The sequence below is a fragment of the Ursus arctos genome, unplaced genomic scaffold (assembly GCF_023065955.2).
Source record: "Ursus arctos isolate Adak ecotype North America unplaced genomic scaffold, UrsArc2.0 scaffold_5, whole genome shotgun sequence".
In the NCBI taxonomy this organism is placed as follows: domain Eukaryota; kingdom Metazoa; phylum Chordata; class Mammalia; order Carnivora; family Ursidae; genus Ursus; species Ursus arctos.
The window spans coordinates 44,629,530-44,649,789 of record NW_026623067.1 but is presented as its reverse complement, the minus strand read 5'-3'; the positions used below and the strand labels follow the sequence as shown (position 1 = coordinate 44,649,789).

At 33.4% G+C, this 20,260-nt stretch overlaps 1 protein-coding gene across 1 annotated transcript in view; it reads right to left on the bottom strand.

The window, feature by feature from the left end:
* Positions 1-20,260, bottom strand: part of MTREX (Mtr4 exosome RNA helicase) — a 92,910-nt gene that overhangs the window by 57,515 nt on the left and 15,135 nt on the right. The window contains exons 6-15 of the mRNA XM_026498956.4: positions 16,997-17,171; positions 15,802-15,892; positions 14,051-14,175; positions 12,887-12,985; positions 12,304-12,406; positions 10,763-10,894; positions 9,176-9,255; positions 7,576-7,686; positions 5,610-5,711; positions 3,153-3,278 (exon numbers count right to left, since the gene is read on the bottom strand). Of these exons, the coding sequence (XP_026354741.1) occupies positions 3,153-3,278; positions 5,610-5,711; positions 7,576-7,686; positions 9,176-9,255; positions 10,763-10,894; positions 12,304-12,406; positions 12,887-12,985; positions 14,051-14,175; positions 15,802-15,892; positions 16,997-17,171 (1,144 nt within the window). The remainder of the gene's footprint in view (positions 1-3,152; positions 3,279-5,609; positions 5,712-7,575; positions 7,687-9,175; positions 9,256-10,762; positions 10,895-12,303; positions 12,407-12,886; positions 12,986-14,050; positions 14,176-15,801; positions 15,893-16,996; positions 17,172-20,260) is intronic.

The window sequence follows — 20,260 nt, the reverse complement described above, 5'->3', positions numbered from 1 at the left end:
TCTTAACCTCTATATGCCTTATTTATTTATAAAACTGGGATAATAATAGTAATTATTTCAGAGCCTAAGACATGTTGAGTATTCTATAACTATTAATTGTTATTTTTCTGAGTAAGCTGCGTACAAATTCTTTAACGATAGTAAAACCACCTGAAAAAATCCTAGAGGACAAAAATAGTAGTGCAGTTATTCTCAATAAAAGAAATGTGTCTAGAAACCAAGAAATACAGATACATATTTGCTTATAAAATTGCAGTATCATCAACAAGCAGGTACTATATCCTTTAAAGAAGTCAAACTATACACCATTCAAAGTGAAGTTACCATTTCACACTCACTAGGGTGATGATTATAAATAAAAAAGACAGATAATAACAAGTGTTAGCTAGAATGCAGGGAAATGAGAACCCTCATACATTGCTGATGAGAATGTAAAATGGTACAGTTGCTGCTGAAAAGCAGTCTGGCAGGTCCTCAAAAGGTTACACACAGAATTATGTATGACCTCGCAAATTTCACTCATAGGTATATACCCAAAAGAAATAAAAACATGTTTGCATAAAAACTTGTAAAGAAACAATCATAGCAGCATTATTCACAACAGCCAAAATGGACAAACAACCTAAGTATACATCTGCTAATAGATGGATAAAAAACCTGTAATATCTCCACACAAAAGAGCAATACTCATCAATAAAAAGGAATGAAGTGCTGATACATATAACAAGTATGGATGAAACTTGAAAATTTTATGCTAAAGAAAAGCCAGATACAAAAGATCACTGACTATTATGTGACTAAATTTATATGAAATGCCTAGAATAGGCAAATCTATAGAGACAAAGAGTAGATTAGTGGTTTGCCTTAGGGCTTACGGGAAAGGGAAGGGTTAGGAATGAAATGGAGAGTAATATTTAATGGGTATAAAGTTCCTCTTGGGCTAATACCCATGTTCCAAAATTGATTGTAATGATGGTGGCAAAACTCTGTGAATGTATTAGAAGCCAAGAAAATGGGTGAACTGTATGCAATATGAATTATGTTTCAATAAAGCTGTTTGTAAACATTCATTTAAGAAATGATAGAGAAATTAGAATCCTTGCACACTGATGGTCAGAATGCAAAATGGCACAGCCACTATGTAAAACAGTATGGATATTCCACAAAAACTGGGGGGGAGGGGGGGCAAGAGCTACATATGATCTGGCAATTCTACTTCTGGGTATTTACCCGAAAGAATCAAAATGAAGACACTGGACAGATAATAATACTCCTATGTTCAGTGCAGTGCTATTCACATAGTCAAGATGTAGAAACAACCTAAACGTTCATCAATAGGTGAATGGATAAAAAAAATGTGATATATACATACAATGGAATACAATTCAGTCTTAAAATTCTGCAGTATGTGACAACATGAACTTTAAGGACATTACGCTAAGTGAAATAAACCAGTCACAGAAAGACTAACACTGCGTGATTCCACTTATATGAATTTTCTAAAATTGTCAAATTCAAAGAATCAAAGAGTAGAATGGTGGTTGCCAGAGACTGAGGAGGGGTGTAAAAGGGTAGTTACTAATCAAAGGTCGTGAAGTTTCAGTCAAGGAAGATAAATTAAGCTCCAGAGATATGCCGTATGATATTGTACCTACACTCGACAATAACATATTTTAAAAATCTGTTGAGGGTAGATCCCATGTTAAGTGTTCTTACCACATAAAATTTTTTAAATAAAAGACAATAGAACTTTTACACCTAAGTACACTTTATGTTCAGAAATGTCAAGCAAATAGAATGAAATATCTGTACTAAGGAAACCAGAAGCTGTCATTAAAATTTTACCTACTACTATTGGCAACTTGATTCACCTTTTTCCATACATAGAACAGAAGGAGAGAAAAACTGTTTATGTTGCACAATTTGAAGTCTAAAAATAACAATTTTCAATCTTCTGTCATTTTCTTTACATGAAGAACTGAAGTTACATGGACACTTAAAAATAGGTTTCCAAGTGTTAATCTTTAAAAGTGAAAATAAGACACCATATGATCATTATGAATATGCACAGAGAAGCTTCGTCTTCACTCACATTAAACACGTTATTTTAAAAAACATACACTTTTACTTATTTTTGCTTTAGCATACCAGACTTCCCACAACCATATCTCAAATTCTCCTTGTAGTTCACAAGTCTTTGAAATTGAAAAGAGTCTGTTTCAGAGAGATACTGACCTATGAGACTTAACATGTTTTGGAGCCTTAGCTAATGATCTGGTAGTTAATTTAATATTTTTAATTAATTTTTTAAAGATTTTATTTATTTATTTGAGAGAGAGCAAGCACAAGCAGGGGGGAGGGGGAGACGAAGAGGGAGATGCAGACTCCCCGCTGAGCAGGGGGCCCGATGTTCGACTCAATCCCAGGACCCTGGGATCATGACCTGAGCCCAAGGCAGATACTCAACCAACTGAGCCACCCAGGCGTCCAACTTTTAATTAATGTTAAGTTTCCCATCCTACTAAGAGTTTTCTCTAGGAATTTGTTTTGAAAACTTCATACCACATGGAGAAGAAGGAAAGCAACCAGGCCAAACTTCCCTGAAGTGTCTCCAACACAAAACAAAAATAAAACCCTTAAAACAATCTGAAAAACAAATATTAAGCAAAATGAACAGGCTAATTTGAAATAAAGCTTAAAAATTTAAATTAATTTATTGGGATATTTATGATCCATCAATAGGCAGTATTAGAATGGTAGACTGTAGAATTAAGCTATCTGGACTTACAAAGGTAGGGAAGGTATCATGTGCCCTACTTCCTGCTCTGATAGGTGAAGAGCAATTTGTTCAGTGTAGAAGGCAGTTACAGAGATTGTCTTAAATCTGGAGGGCAAAGTGAACATTTCTGCCCTGAGGATCTTTACATGCCCTTCATCGCATGAGTTATGCTTCACTTACTAGAACAGAAAGTAGGGTACAAAATATCAGCACTTTGCACAGTTACCCTTTTCTACCTTCCAAGCCTAGATAGTTTAGTAAATTAACTCATCTACTTGGAAAGGTATCTGAACTGATACAACTAATTTCAAAGTGGCTCCTGAAGTATGTTTCTCAAATTGCTGGTGAAAGCAGAGAATCTTAACTCGGTTACCTTAAGTAGCTGTTTTCCAATCGTTGGGCTCATCTTTTCATCCACCATAAGAATTACAATTCCTCTATCATCCATTCCCCTCCTTCCAGCTCGACCAGACATCTGAATGTATTCACCAGAGGAAATCTGAGTGAACATAATTAAAAAACCAGAGTTAAGGAGAAAACCTGGTGAAAAATATATTCTTAAATTTTTATCACAAAATACATAAGCACAAGTTATACATTCCAAAAAAGGAAACATGACTAAAAACATCAACTTTTAGGCATTTAAGTAAAAACACAAAAATGTAAAACACTTAAGAATAACATTATAAAACTAAATTTTAGCTCCAAAATAATCAAACAGACCAAAGCTAAAGGGAAAGACTGTTAATTCACTGACATAAAATATCTTTGAGCCAGATGTTCTGGGAAACAGTAAAGTCTAAGAAAGCAGAGAAGGAGTCAAACTCTATAAAATATCAATTCTGACTTGATCATAACAGACATATTAATTTGCAAAATGAGATTAATATAAAATAAATGTTTATTATTTTTAAAGTACAATTCTCTTATTTTCTTGGGATACGTCCCTGGAGTTCAGTAGAGCTCATTCATCACTAAGAAGAACCTAGTCAAAAAAGGTTAGTAAGCCTTTTCAGGGTGACATTCAACAACTGAGACAGCGGGCAAAGTTTTATCTGTAAGTGCTTCTGTACTATTCTCTGATGGAAAGGGTCCACAGTTTTCAGATTCCCAAAAAATATCTGACACAAGAGAAGTTAAGCTACAAGAATGCGTATTAATGACAGCATCAAAAAACAGACATAACAACCTGGGAGAAACAAAGGCGCCAGAAAAACAACAAAAAAGCTAATCCTAAAAAAGATCTGAAAAGAACATTTCAAAAAAGCAATGCAATAGAACCTCAACAGGGCCCAAGGGCATCATTATAACATTATGGCATGTTATAGGTTTTAGGTCTAATACTGTGATATTGAATCATCAAGAAAAGATTGCTTTCTTAAGGTCAATTATCCACTATACTCTGCAGACTTACTCTAAGGTCCTTAGGATGCCAAGAAGCATATAAAGTCACAAAAGACCTACTTACTTATTTTCTTATGGCATCAATTTTATTCGGAGAATTAAATAATTTTAAACTAATGGATAAAATAAAGATTTTAAAAATTTACATTATTTTAAAATATAAAACATGAAACTGTTAACTACATTATAAGCAGGAATCACATTCTACATGAATTAAATTATTAAAAGTTCAATTTTAGAAAGTCACAGGTCACAGAAAATTTTTGAAGACTATGTAAAAATTTCTAAAGAGAAACGGCACCTGCCTCACTGTACTTTTATTTCTCTTTTGTATAGCATCCATTTTAAAATAAAACAAATCAAGAAAAAAATGCTTTGCTTTTACGATTCTACCATGAGTGTTTTTCAGTGCTTTGATGATCAGTAATTACTGCCAGCAACTTACTCTGAGTACAAAAGAATCACCACTTTCAAGGATTAGGTTAGCTGCAGAATAGCTGACTACTTAAAAATTTCTCCCAAAGCCAATTTATCTGAGCCTTGCCCTGGATACTCAAAGTAGAAATCTACCTGCTTTTCACCTCCGTGGAGCTCCACTGTCTACCTCGTAAATACCCATGTGCCGTTGTTTCTCAGTTTCAGGACTGCCTTCTCTAATGAAGCCTTCAATGACCCCTTTTATATAAGTGACTTCTATGCTTTATCCTTCTGTACATACTTCTCAGAGTCCATAATACAATATTTTATTGCATATCTGTCAATTTTCATCTGCTACTAAGTTTCTTTAGAGACTGGGTTTAACTTCAACAAAGTTTAAATGTGGTAACTGTTTACTGAATGGGTTACTTGACTCTGGATTAAGAATTTACTTTCTACCCAAATCTACTGTTTTACCCATGATTTAAATTTTCTCTTCTTCCTTCTGCCTTAGAAAAGATATTATGTGCAAACCTGTTAAAACTTCTATTTTAAACCTGAAAGATAAAATAGTGACCTGCAACTGGAGCCACTGCAGATTTGGTGCCTTAAATACCCTAAACTTTAAGAAAGGAACATTCTAGATATATTTAAAATACTTTAAAGCACTCATAAATCATCTGCACACTTATCCCTCATCATCAAACTCTTTCACCAAGGGAGATTTTTATTTTTGTGTTAGCCAAAAAAAACAAATACCAAAAAAAAAACAAAAACCCACCAAAATCAAACAAACGAAACCCACCCCCAAAACAAACCAAAACAAACAAACCTAACAGACAGAAAAGACGGATCTGAAGTTAAACCTTGATGAACGTGTTTACTGGTTCAGGTACAAGTTCTTCAGTATTTGGAACTGAAAATCTCAAAGATTATGTAAGCCCAAATTACCTTAGGTAAAACAAGTAAAGATAAAAAATATTCCAATTATGTTAATTATTTTACTTACCCATCGGAAATCTTTCCCATCAAATTTCCGGGCATTTGTAAATAAAACAGTTCTAGCTGGCATATTAATTCCCATAGCAAAAGTCTCTGTGGCAAATAAGGCCTAAATAATTGAATAATTATATGATTAAACATGTATTTTATTAAGCTGAAAAACTAGTTTTGTAATTTTCAAGTAGAAACAAAACATTAATTTTAAAATTAGTTGTTAATGAAACTCTGCAAAAATAAAACAAGCTAGTTCCAGATGTAATTCAGTATTTATATATAAAATTACTAAATGATATCTAACGTCCCTTGCATCCCAGAAATTTTTTAATTCAGGGAAAATAGTCCTTCTTAAATTCCAGTGGTGATACCTTAAAGAGGATACTACTGATCGATCTAATGTACAAAGCATGAGGCTGTAGATTACTTTTCTAAACATAGAAGTCACATTTCCTGGCTTTCTGACTGATGATGCAACAGTTTGGATGCAACAGGATCTGTGAGGGGCAAACAGAATCAGTGGCTAAGTTCACTTTTAAGACTTTACCAACAAGAAATTGACCACATAAAAAACTGTGTGGCTTAAGCACACAAAGGTATAAATACATACAAGTAAAGTCACTGAAGTACTATTAAATTTTCACCAGTAGGGAAGATAAAAACATCTTTTATTTCATCAACTCAAAAGAAAGCTATTCATCTATTAAAAAGAATGAAAAGCTACACATACGACAGAATTGGATAACATGGGTAGCATAATTTTTTTGTTTACAAAATAAGTATTATTTGTATCTTTGCTAGTGGGTATTCCTGGGACGTGAAGGGGAATGATGGTCTTTCTTTTTTTTTTTACTTTATTTACAATTGTTCTATTTGACTTTCACCACAAACAAGTATCACTTACATTTTTAAGAAAAGATTCTTTAAAATGAGCCTCAACAATAACCTATAAAGGAATATCAAAAGGGCCTTACCGGGACCTAAGTAGAAATAGTGATCAATTCTTGATCTAAAATATCTCAAGTATGTTCTTTAAAGTGAGTAAATTTCTTTTAAATATTCTACTTAGTGCTCAGATTCTCATGATAAATCTCTGATTTTTAAAATTCTAACCTGATTTTTAAACATAAAATCATTTGTGAATCATATATAGGCTTATGACTACATTTTGAAGTTGTTTCCATTTTTAATACCCCATTTCTGGGTAAAGATATCAACATAACCTTTAGAATTAAATTAGACTCTTTGCGGTTTAAATTAGCACATACCTAAAAAACTCTCTTTTATAACTACCAGCATTCTTCTTGCCTTCTCTAATCGTTTTAATCTGTATATAGATAGGAGTCCACTATAGAATCAACTCCACTTTTGATAATTAAATAGCACCTTCTGCAAAATTCCACACTGTATAGTATTACCATTTCTTACTTTAATTACAGGAAAGGAAACCAATGATTTTTTACCTACAGCCCAAAATGTATGTAGTATAATAAAAATCAAGTCGAGGGTGCCTGGGTGGCTCAGTCAGTAAAGCGTCCGACTCTTGGTTTTGGCTCAAGTCATGATCTCAGGGTTGTGAAATTGAACCCGAACCCCGCATCTAGGCTCCACACTCGGTGGGGAGTCTGCTTAAGATTCTCTTTCCCTTTCTGACTCTCTCTGCCCTGCCCCCCACTCATGTGCACTCTTTTTAAAATAAGTAAGTCTTAAAAAAAAAATCAAGTTCATCACCTAAGTCATTCCACAGGACTTTGTTTAACACACACACACACACAAGCTGCCTATAAATAGTGTTCTCAATAATTTTCAAAGTGTTAGGGCACCTAGCTGGCTCAGTCAATAAAGCATGCACCTCTTCATCTCAGGGTTGTGAGTTCATGGCCCACAATGGGAATGTAGCCTACTTTAAAAAAGTAACGATAATAATTTTCAAACGATTCATACAACACAATTCTAAGGCATAATAAATAAAATCATACCTTTATCAATCCTTCAGAAAACAGAATTTCTATAGTTTCTTTCAAAATAGGAAGTAAACCACCATGGTGAATACCAATCCCTCGCTTCAAAAGAGGAAGTACATGTTCAACCTGTGATTAGAATAACGTTTATTTTTCACTGATGTACAGAAAACGGAAATAAAAAATATGTTAAACTAAAAAATGTTAAACTAACCAAACCCATATTCCCAGAGATTATTAAACTCAAAACTCAATATAATTCTGCCCCAGCTTTTCTTAATATAGAAGATATACTTAAAATTCATATATGCACTACTGCCTCATTCAAATTTTCCAGCATCACTTCACCTCCCCAAATACTAAAAATGAGGGCAGAGTATGCATCTGCACAAAATAAACTTAAAAAATACTAGCCAGCTCCAATGAAAAAAAAATAAGTATAAAGCATACTTAACATAAATATGTACTTTATCTAAAAACAAATGGTTACTGAAGAGTTCACCCTCATTAACACTTTATCAAATGCCATTACATGTCTACTAAAACTGTGGTGGGATAACAAAGATGTATATAGACATGCCTTAGACCTCAAATACTAATAATTCAGCTGGGAAGAAAAATTACAAGAAAATCTTCTAAGTTAAACAGTCTTTTAAACACTGAGAAACATGCTATTGCATTTTTATCATAAATCCCTTATATATCAGAGTAATCATTTGTAAGCAGAATATAGCCTCCCAAATTTCTTTTCACAGAACAAAATTTTCACGTCTTAGGTCACATAAAGCAGTTCTCAGGTTTGGATGCACATTAGGATCATCTGGAGAGCTTCTGAAAGATCCTAATGACGACAATACACACCAGACCAATTAAATCAGAATCTCTGGGAGTGGCACTCAAGAATTCAGTATATTTTAGAAATCCAAAGCAATTCCAACAGCTGAAGGAAAAATTCCTTGGATTAAAAGCAGAGCAGACATTAAATTCCTCACTAAACACATGATTTTCATTAAGTGTTTTGTTGGTAGACTTATGAATTAAGAAATTTAGTGACTTTGCGGCACCTGGGTGGCTCAGAGAGTTGAGCATCTTTTTTTTCCCCCCTTTTTATTTGTTTATTTGAGATAGGGGGAGAGAGAGCACAAGCAGGGGGAAAGGGCAGAGAGAGAGGGAGAAGCACACTCCCCACTGAGCAGGGAGGCCGACATGGGACTGGATCCTAGGACCCTGTGTCGGGTACTGAGCGTGGAGCCTGCTTGGGATTCTCTGTCTCCCTTTTCCTTTGCCCCTCCCCTGCTCACACACTCTCTCAAAAAAAAAAAAAAAAAAAAATTTAGTGACTTAAAATTAATAATTTTGTGTTATTAGGAACAGAAGCAGTAACTTCCACACCATGTTAGCTTTCAGAGAAGAATTTCCTTAGGCAGCACATCTTTCCCCTTGTCACCTTTTTAGAAACTTAAAATACAAACCAAGGTATTATTTCAGTGTACAATGCAACATATTTACTGGAGTGTGTAAGCAATGCAATATATAGTAACAAAATTAAGAAATGCAAAGTAAAAATATGCTATCACACTTAATATCCACATTTTACTTAGTGACACTAAACACAAACCTGAGGGAGTTTTTTATCTTCATCAGACAAGCAGTCAATGGCATTACTGAATACTTCTTCAACCATCTTCTTTTCTTCATCTAAGAAAAAATTCAAAGGTACATAAACATCTAAGTGAATCAGTGATACCAAACTTCACAGACTGCAAACAATCAAAGTTTATAAAGAATAAAAGTAGAGTTAGTATTTAAGGCAGAAGGCAAAGTAGGGGAATGAACCATGAGAGACTGTGGACTCTGGGAAACAAACTGAGGGCTTCAGAGGGGAGGGGGGCGGGGGAATGGGATAGACCGGTGATGGGTAGTAAGGAGGGCACGTATTGCATGGTGCACTGGGTGTTTTACGCAAGTAATGAATCATGGAACTTTACATCAAAAACTGGGGATGTACTGTATGGTGACTAACATAATAATAAAAAAAAAGAAGGCAAAGTAGATAAAAATTATTTAACAAAATTCACTGCATTTCAAAAACATATCTAACAGAAAATTCATCCATGAGTAAAAGTACTATCTTATAAAATAAACAAAAACTACACTAAGTGCTGTACATCTAATATTTAAGTCTAACAATTACAGGTCACAGGGATAATTTTTATCCATTATTGAGGAAAGTAAGGTTTAAGGTTTACAGCAAATAATGAAGGCTGCTATTAACTGTTAGAGGAGCAATGTCAAAGCCTATGCTCTTAACTATTATACTGCCTTCTTGTACAGTATCTATTAAATAATATGTAGTCAATAAATATTTGTTCAGTTAATCAACATATGACCTTGCAACATTAAGCAAATGCAGTACTGGTAGTTTTAAGGAAACATGTCTAAGCAGAGCAATTCACTCAAAAAATAAAACATTAACTAACTTTAGGAGTTTACGTGGGATATCTGTTTTTACTTTGCCCTGGATAAGTAAAAAGCAGCTCTAAAATGCATGGGTTAATTCTGTGCCTTGATAATGAAAGCACTACAACTGACATTTGATTCTGGATGACTGAGGATATTATTTACTTCTCATTATACAGGATTACATATGTAAAAGGATAAACTGAATAATAAATGGGCTGGTATAAAGTATGCCAAATTTTTGGATAGGCTATGCTACTTTCTAGCTGTGTGACTTCAAATGAATTACATTCACAGATAATATGTGGAAATAATTATTAATTTAATACAAGTTATCTTACTTTATTTAAAAGGTTATACCACAATTAGGTAAAGGGCAGGTCTTCCTGGTTTGGATTTTTAGAAGAATGAAGCACAGTACTTTCTATACAGAAAGTGATCTGACCAAGCAACCTAGCCTTAAGTTGTCACACAGAGAGCCACAGGAACAAAGGAGCTAGGGATCTTTGGATTTTACAAAAAGCAATGTACTTATACCTTCCAATAAAACAAAAGGAAAAGATGAAAATGATAAAACAAGGTCTTAAAATTTTTACAAATGTAATGAGTACATTACTGTAACTGTCTTATGAACTGCATATCCTAGCACTACATAATGGATTAATCACAACAAATTAATCTTACTAGAAATAGATTTATATTGATTTTCACATAACATGAAAACTATACTGAAATTATATAGCACCTGTGTTAAAATCTAATTTTGTCATCTGAAGTGCATAGGCTTCACAATCCTTCTTACTGAAACTGAAAATAATTACAGGTTGAAAATTTCTTTCCATAATCATCTTCACAATCTTGAACACATTTGATGGTCCTGCAAAAAGAATACATAAAACATACCCAAAAATTAACTCAAAAGGAATTATAGACCTAAATATGAAGTCTTTAACTATAAAACTCTTAAATACTATAGAGGAATAAATCTCCATGATTTATTATTAGGCAAAGCATTCTTAGGTATGATACCAAAAGTACAGCAACAAAAGAAAAAAAAAACAGATAAACTGGATTTCATCAAAATTAAAAACTCTGATACCTCAATAGACAGCAATAATAAATTGGAAAGACAACCTTTACCCATAGAATGGGAAAAACTAGGTAAGCATCTACTATTCAGAGTATATAAAGAATTCTTACAACTTAACAACAATAAAAAAAGACCATTTCATCTTTAAATGTGGAAAAGATATGAATAAGTATTTCTCCAAATAAGATACATAAATGGCCAACGAGCACATCAAAAGATGTATCATTAGCCATGAGAAAAATGTAAATCAAAACCACACTGAGATACCAGGTCATACCACTAGGATGACTAAATTAGAAGAGACAGATTACAGTGAGCACTGGCAAGAATGTGGAGGAAATGGAAACTTCATACCCTTCTGATGGGAATGTAAAATGGAGCTGGCACTTTGGAAAATAATCTGGCCACTATTCAAAAGGTTAAACATAGAAATACCATGACTCAGCAATTCCAATGCTAGGTATACACTCAATGAGAAAAGAAAACATACATTTACATAAAAACTGGCAGAATTCAAATATTTATAACAGCATTATTCACAATTAACAAAGAGAAATAACCCAAACGTTCAACAACTGATGAATGGATAAATAAAATGTGGTACTCATTTAATAGAACGTTGTTTGATCGTAAAAGGAATTATGTACTGACATATGCTGTAACATGGATGAACCTTGAAAACACACTAAGTGAAGAAGCCAGTTGCAAAAGACCACACAAATTATGATTCCATTTATGCGAAGCACTCAGAAAAGGAAAACAGAGGCAGAAGATAGATTAGTGATTGTATAAGGCTGTGGGGCAGGGGAAGAGATTAGGAGAAACGAAGAGTTAACTGCTAATGGGTAAAGGATTTCTTTTTGAGTTGATGCCAATGCTGTGGAATTAGATAGTAGTTACACAAGTTTGTGAATATACTAAAATACCCTGAATTATACACTTAAAAATGGTAATTTTTGTGGCATATGAATTATATCTCAATAAAAGAAATTGTGGTGATGGTTGCATAATTCTGTTAATATAGTAGTAACTATTAAATTGTATACTTTAATGGATAGATTGTATAGTACGTGAACTATATCTCAATGTCGTATTACAAAAAAGAGACGAATCTCTTTTTATCTAATTTTATCACATACTATCTAGATCTTTATATAGCTTTCTGAGGGAAAAAAGTGAACAAAGTTACACATTACCTTTTGTTCCTCCTTTCCGCCCCTTCTGATCTCCTTTTGCCAAATCACCAGCATCTCGAAGTACTTGCATTGCAGTATTAAAATTATCTTCTCTGAAGTCACCCTGGAATCAGATACTTTTCTATGTAACCTCGCTAATATTTAACCACAATCCAAACATTTTCATACCTCAAAATTTCCTCAAAATAAAAATAATGTAATAATTATTACAAAGGTCACTGAAAGAGTTAAAAAATGTTGTGTATAATAGGTAATTAAAGGTAGAGATATTAAAACTGGGAAAAGCAAAACAGAAGATATCTGAAACACGTCCTAAGTCCCTATTCTTAAGGAATTTTAAAACACTGGGAAAGAAGGAGGAAAAAAAAATTGGGAAAGAAGAAAAATCTTAATTTATGCATAAGAAACACAAGTCTTAAATATATTTTTTGAAATAAAAATACACACAAACCCGACAATTTTGGACCATAAAACTACTTAAGAAAAAAAAAATGGAGTTCTACCATTCTACTTCAGTTTAAGGAAAAATAGTAAGAACAACCAAGGACTACATTATAGGTAAGAATCACAATTACTCCCTTACATTTTCATCAACCACAAGGTGCAGGCCATCTCCCCCCGCTGGAAATATGTAATGTTGCAACGGAGTAGGTCGATAATCTGTGTAAATTACATGACAAGGCTGTTAAAAAAAAAAAGAAAAACAATTAAACACATCATTTTATTTCTTCAAAATAATACTGTGTATTTAACCTACCTAAAAGACCTCGGGGAAATAAACTTTTGGATTCAACATTTCAAAAAGAAAAAACTTAAAAAATTTTAAAAACCAGGCAAGAGAAAAACGTTGGAAAAAATAGGTCTATCAAATTATACTACCATCTATTCGATTATATCAATCCCCTACTCAGGGCCAAAAACATGATGTGAGTTTCAATAATGATCTTGGATTCACACTCTAGACCTGTGATGTCAAAATTAAAGATGCCTGTTCCTACACAGCAGTAGTATTGTGACACAGAATGCTCCCTGAGGTAAAATGGGATTTTTTTGTCCCACAGAGGGTTTTCAAAGCTTTACTAAATCAGCAGGTTGATCTAGCTCCTCCAGAAGATCCAACAGGTTTCTATCCTACAGAAGCAACACAGATGTTACAAAAATGCCATCAGAGAGCTTATAAACAGATAACGGTTTCTAAGAATACTGGTATAAAGGGTAGGAAAATAAATCCAAGAATACGTTTAGTACAAATGAACAAATGCTCGTTATAACATCCTATGGTGCTGCTGAAGTCGGACTACAAAAATAAAAGAGAAACACAGTCAGTAAAAAGGCTGACGGTGTTCACAAAGAAGAAGAATCAAATCACACGCTCAAGAGATGTACAGCACCCTGACGTCCTGAGGTCTTAGAGGACATTCTCTACTATAAGGCCTCACTCAACAAGGAAATGCAGTAGTTTCCAAACCTGGCGAATCATCAGGATCAATTCAGGAGCTTTTAAAAGTTAGGTCTTACAAGCCCCTACTCCCAGAGATGTTGGTATATTGGGTTTAAGATGGCACTTAAGAAATACACGCCTGTAAAAAGCTAATCAGGTGATTTTCATAAGCTTGCGCTTGATGTGAGAAGTAATCTCACATTGAAATGTCTTAATTCTAGGTAGCATCAAGAACAAAGTATAAAAGATAGTAAAGCCAACTTACAATATTTTGAATATTGAAGACATCAAAAAGAAAGAAAATACCTGCTTATGTAAATGGCAAATCCATTCAGCAAACTGTCGGGCATTTGGAATAGTAGCCGAAAGAAACACATAGTGGACATTGTCAGGAAGCAAAATAATAGTTTCTTCCCATACAACACCACGCTCTGGGGGGGGGAAATATATAGATATATATACACACACACACCTTGGAATTCAGTGTCACTTTATTAACAAATAATCAAATTATTTTCTTTCAAGCACAATAATTAGAAATGCAGATCACTTTACACAAAGATATTTTTAGCCATAGACCCTTAATAAAAACTACTTTAGTTCCTACCATGAATTTATCCAGTAGAAAGTTAGTAGACTAAACCACTAAAACTGCAATGTACTCTGAAACAACAGCCTGCCAAGAGCAGCTCCAGACTGAAAACGTCTCACACAGCATAACAAGAGTCCCATGACAATGTAAATAGTATTTCCATCTCACTTTGAGAAACAAAAACTTAATGGGCTGTAGAAAAGTTACAGCAGGGGTGCCTGGGTGGCTCAGTTGGTTAAGTGTCTGCTTTAGCTCAGGTCTGATTCCAGGCTCCTGGGATCTGAGCCCCACATCAGGCTCCCTGCTCAGTGGGAATGCTTGTCTCTCTGCCTCTCCCCTTCCCCACGCTCGTGCTCGCTCTCTCTCAAATAAATAATCTTAAAAAAAAAAAAAGTTACAGCAACAAATGTTAAAGACACATCACTACTCTACCACATAGCATCTTTCATCCAAATTACCCTCATGATCTCTAAACATGAAAGAGTTGATGAGCAGCAAAACTATGTCAGTTTTTATTTAAATGGAAAAAAAACTAGAAAAATCAATTTGAGAGGTTCCACCTAAAATAAAAAGTCAATACAGGATTCCTTATTTTAAAACCAAAACAGCTCTGGTCTGAACTTAATTTTAGGAATTCAAAAGGGGTGAAATGTTCAAAGCATAAATGATTTCATAAATTATTACTTTCACTATAAATACAGGTTAACTCAGTGCTTTAGTTTAAATAAAAACTGAGTTTTGAGTGTACATGTTAAACATTTAACTTTTAAATATTAACATCAGCCCTCCCAGTTCCACTCAAAATTCCAAGTATACTTACTTTTGCTTACAGTAATGTAATAGTTCAAGTAAAATTATGTTTTTTTCTCATTTGTATTTCATAATCCCTATTTCATGTTCTTTTTTTACTATAACATGCATTTCTTAGTTTTTAAAAACTAAAACGCTAATAAAAATCAAGTAAGTTAACTTTAGGCTAAGAACTTTAAAAATTTCTTTAACACTTATTTTGGAGAGTTCAATCTATTAAAAGTAAACTAGCTTTAAAGCACCTGGGTGGCTCAGTTGGTTAACCGTCTGCCTTGGGCCCAGCGTCAGGGTCCCTGATCAGCAGGGAGCCTGCTTTTTCCTCTCCCTCTGTCCCTCTACCCTGCTTGCTCATCCTCTCTCTCTCTTCCAAAGAAATTATAAAATCTTCAAAAAATAATAAAAAATAAAAGCAAACTAGTTTTAGTACCAATTGTTTTGTATGAATTTGCATTTTCTCATCCAGAATTACTATTTAAGAAGCTGCAGTTAAATGAGATCCCATCAGAAATACTACATCATGTTTCCCACAATTCAGTTTACTAGAACTCTAGCTACACGAATAGTGAAAGCAAAATTTAGTAACTATTTACGCAAAATTGCTAATGCCCTTCGTAAGGAAAATATGTGGCACACATCTCAACAACACAGAACATACCTGAATCTCTCATGTAATGAATTTCATCAAATATGACCCACGCTACTTCTCGCATAACTTCAGAACCTCTGTACAGCATGCTTCTCAAAATCTAAAAAAATATAAACAATTTAGCAAAAATTTGACACAACAGAAGTTCTTCTAACGAGGAATTTTGGAAATGCTTTAATGGAAACATGAAAATAATTTAGGTTACTTCTCTTAAATCTATTTCATAAATCAAGTAATAATATTCCTTCTCTCATAAAACCAAATTATAAATGACTTCTCAACAGTTAGTTATCAGGTACAATTCATGGAAAGAATTATTATCACCCCTATCTGCATATATCTTAAGTATGAAGCCACTTCATTGTATATATAAATTCATCACAAGATCCACACTACCCAGGATATGAGAATAACCTAAAATTATCTTCTATTCAACATATGATACCTTATACTGTTTACTGATTTTTTTCTACTTCATCTCACAACATGGATACTCTCTGGCAGCCAGTATTCTGATTTTTGAGTTGAAGAAAATCTTCCACACATGGAAAACAGTTTTGGAACGGAAACTTACGTTGGGCACCAAAATGAAAAGTAAGCAATGCTTTTGGCTGGCTCTGCAGGGCAGAAGTTAATTTATCCTCTCTATAGTACCATGTCTTTGTAAAACACAGGGTTATAACTCAAGAATGTATAAAAGTACTTGGTATAGCCAAGACAGCTAAATGTGTTCAAAACATAAGATGTTATAAGTATACAAGTTTTAAGTAAAACTTAACTACGACTATGGGAAAAAGTTTAACTGGACATTTTAAAGAAAGTTATTTATGTATTTGTATCGACACTAAAATGCAAACATAAAAAATTGAACGGAAGGAAAAGCCACTACATATATGAAACTGGATGCAAAACCGTCAATGTATTTCCATGTCACTGCCAATAAGCCTTCAAAAATATTTGGTGGAAAAAAAAGATTCTATCTACATTATATGACAAGTAACAGAATAATTTACAAGTAAATTTATATAATTACTAAACCCTTTTAAGAAGAACTTCTCCCTTTCTAATAAATCTACTCGGAAAATAAAGTATTACATTTTATCTATACAGAGCAACTGATAAAGCAGTATACATTCTAATTGAATAGATACATTAATTAAATTAAAATTAAAAGGGAAAAACTGGCTGAGACCATATAAATTACCTCTGTGGTCATAACAAGACAAGACGCTGTAGGATTAATAGTAACATCTCCAGTCATCAAACCAACATCTTGAAATTCTTCATACATTTCCCGGTATTTCTGGTTACTCAGAGCCTTAATTGGACTGGTAAATATTACACGCTGTTTTTCCCTTAAAGCCAATGCAATGGCATACCTATAAATGTGAAAGCAAGTAAGAATAAAGCATTCAAAACCTTTTCTTTAAAGTACGTAATTTTTAAAATTCTATTAATATATAAATTATGTCCCAACTTTCCCTAATTACTTATCTTAAATGGAACTGGCAGAACATTAATATCTTGTTCTATTTACTAATGACAAATTATTAAAGTAATAATTGTTATAATAAATATGAAGTGTAGTGGTCTAAATAAACAAGAATATTTAATTGTGGTCTATTGGAATTAATGTAACTTAATTGCTAATACCAATAGATAACTAATGGTTACTCTATTTCTTGGAAAGTAAAACACTTTTGGTTCTATAAATGGGCCTCCAAAAGTTGACAGCCTCTGCCTGTCAGTTTATACATACATAAACAGTTAGCAAACACTGGAAAATGAAGCTGTGTTCCTCTGAGTTTCAAAAATAAGTTCATCCATATGTATGCTTTCCCCGCATGTAATAATTATCAAATCACTCCTTGCCTGGGAATTATGATGTGTTCTAATTTTGGAAAAGTTCTTTCACAGCTATTAACAAAATGCAATACAGTAGTTTTATTTTTTTAAAGAAAATTCTATTGAAGTATTTAAATAAAGACCATGAAATGATAACTAAGGTTAGCACTGTGGTAGAGTCTCCTTGTTTAAAATATAATTCTGGCCCACAACAGGCTTATAACCTATTTGGTGAAATAAAAATAATATTCATCACAGCCATATAACCATATTCTCCAAAGAGTGAAATAAACAAATAATTAAAAGCATCCAAATATCATCAAATACAAAGTTTAGGAGATAGACTGAAAAAGATATAGAGATGCTACAATATATTATCTAAACTGTCCACTTTTGAACAAAAAATTAAAAGATAAAAAAAGAAACAGGGAAGTATGATCCAAACTTAGGGAAAAAAGCAGTCATGAGAAACTAATTCTTAGTGGGTCCAGATGTTGGACTTAGTAGACAAAGACTCAAATGCAGCAATTAGAAACATGTCCAAGAAATGGAAGGAAGCTATATTCTAGGAATTCAAGGAAAGAGAGGGTAATTATTCAACAAACAGGCCATTGCAACAGAGAAGCTGAAACTATAATATAAATAAAAGAAAACACTACAGATGAAAAGTATAACTGAAATCAAGAATTCACTAGATGGGCTCAAGAGCAGATATGAAATGACAGAACAGTATCAGTAAATATGAAGACAGATCAACAAAAATGATCAAATCTAAAGAAAGAAAGAAATAGAAGACAAAAAAAGAGAACCTCAAGTGTCCCAGTGAAAGTTCCAAAGTGAGAAAAAAGAAAAAAGTATTTGAAAAAATAACAATGAAAACTTCCTAAATTTGTTTTAAAAAATATTAATCTACAGATCCAATAAGCACAATGAACCAAAGCAGGAAAAAGTAAAAAAGAATCACACCTAGAAACACTGTCAAACTCTGAATAACAAAGACAAATAGAAAGTCTTCAAAGCAGCAGGAAAACATTAAACTCTGGGAAACATTAAAAGACCCAAATCAAACTTTTAGAGATGAAAAATGCAATGTCTGATTTGAAATACACTGCATAAAAATAAAATCAGATTAGACACTGCAGAAGGAAGATGAATAAACTGGATGACCTATCAAGAAAAGCTGTCCAAAGTGAAAAAGAATCAACTCCAAAAAACAAAATAATAAGAAACAGAGTTTATGTGGAATAAGAAACAGAGTATATGTGGACTGTGAGACAACCTAAAGTGGTATGACAGAAGTTTAAGTGAAGTCCCCCAAGGAACTAGGAGGAAGGGGAATGTCTGAAATAAAAATAGCTGAGATTATCCCAAATGTGATGAAAACTATAATAAACATACAAATCTGAGAAGCCCAACAAAATCAAGCATAAGAAGCCGGAGAAAAGTCACACCACAATCAAACTGCTTCAAAACAGTGATGAAATTAAAAACAGCCAAACATCCTATCAAAGCAACATGCTAAGAAGCAGGAAAATACTGACCTATAATGAAGGAAAAAAATCAATCAAAACAGATGAAGAAGTAACACAGATGAAAAAAGCAGCAACAAGGACATTTCAACAGTTTGTAACAGTATTCCGTATGTTCAAGAAGCCAGAAGAGGGATGCCTGGGTGGGTCAGGCGGTTAAGCATCTGCCTTTGGCTCAGGTCATGATCCCAGCGTCCTGGGATCGAGCCCCACGTTGGGCTCCTTGGTCAACAGGAGCCTGCTTCTTCTCCCTCCCCCACACTCGTGCATGCTCTCTCTCAAATAAATAAAATCTTAAAAAAAGAAGAAGCTAGAAGAAAGTTAAGTAGTAAATAGAGACATGAGAAATGAACACACACACACAAATAACTTCTAGCAAGGAAAACTATAGTATAAGATGAAAATGCAATAAATGGGATTAATGACATATTAGACAATGCAGAAGACTAATGAAATGGAAGATATAGCATTAGAAAACGCCCAAAATGAAACACACAAAAATGGAACATAAGATCAGTGAATCATGAGACAACTTTTAAGAGGCCTAATATAATCCTAATTAGAGTCCTCAAAGAGGAGCTACAGGGAGCAACGAAAAACAAACCCAAAGCACAAGAAACACGAAAAAAATGACACCAAGCATCATCATAAACAAACTGCTTAACACCACTGATAAAGACAAAATCTTAAAGTAGCCAAGAAAGATACATTATCTAGACAGGAACAAGGTAAGGATGAGGGGATTTCCTGTCATAAAGTATACAAGTCAAAAGGTACTTTTAAAAGAATTCAAATTCTATATTAAGTGCAAATATTTTTCAAAAATGAAGACAAAGTAAAAGGTATTTTAGACATGCAAAAGTTGAAAGAATTTTTCATCAGGAGACTTTTACTACCATAAACTGTAAAGGAATTTCTTCAGGAAGAAGAAAAATGATGCCATAAAGCAATCTGGATCAAATAACACATCAAAACGTATCAAATTATTTTGAAAACATATCAAAAGCATTTCCCAAATATACCAAATCAAACAACAAAATCTGTGGTGCAATATTACACAAAATTTAATATTACTACAGCAATACGAAACAAAA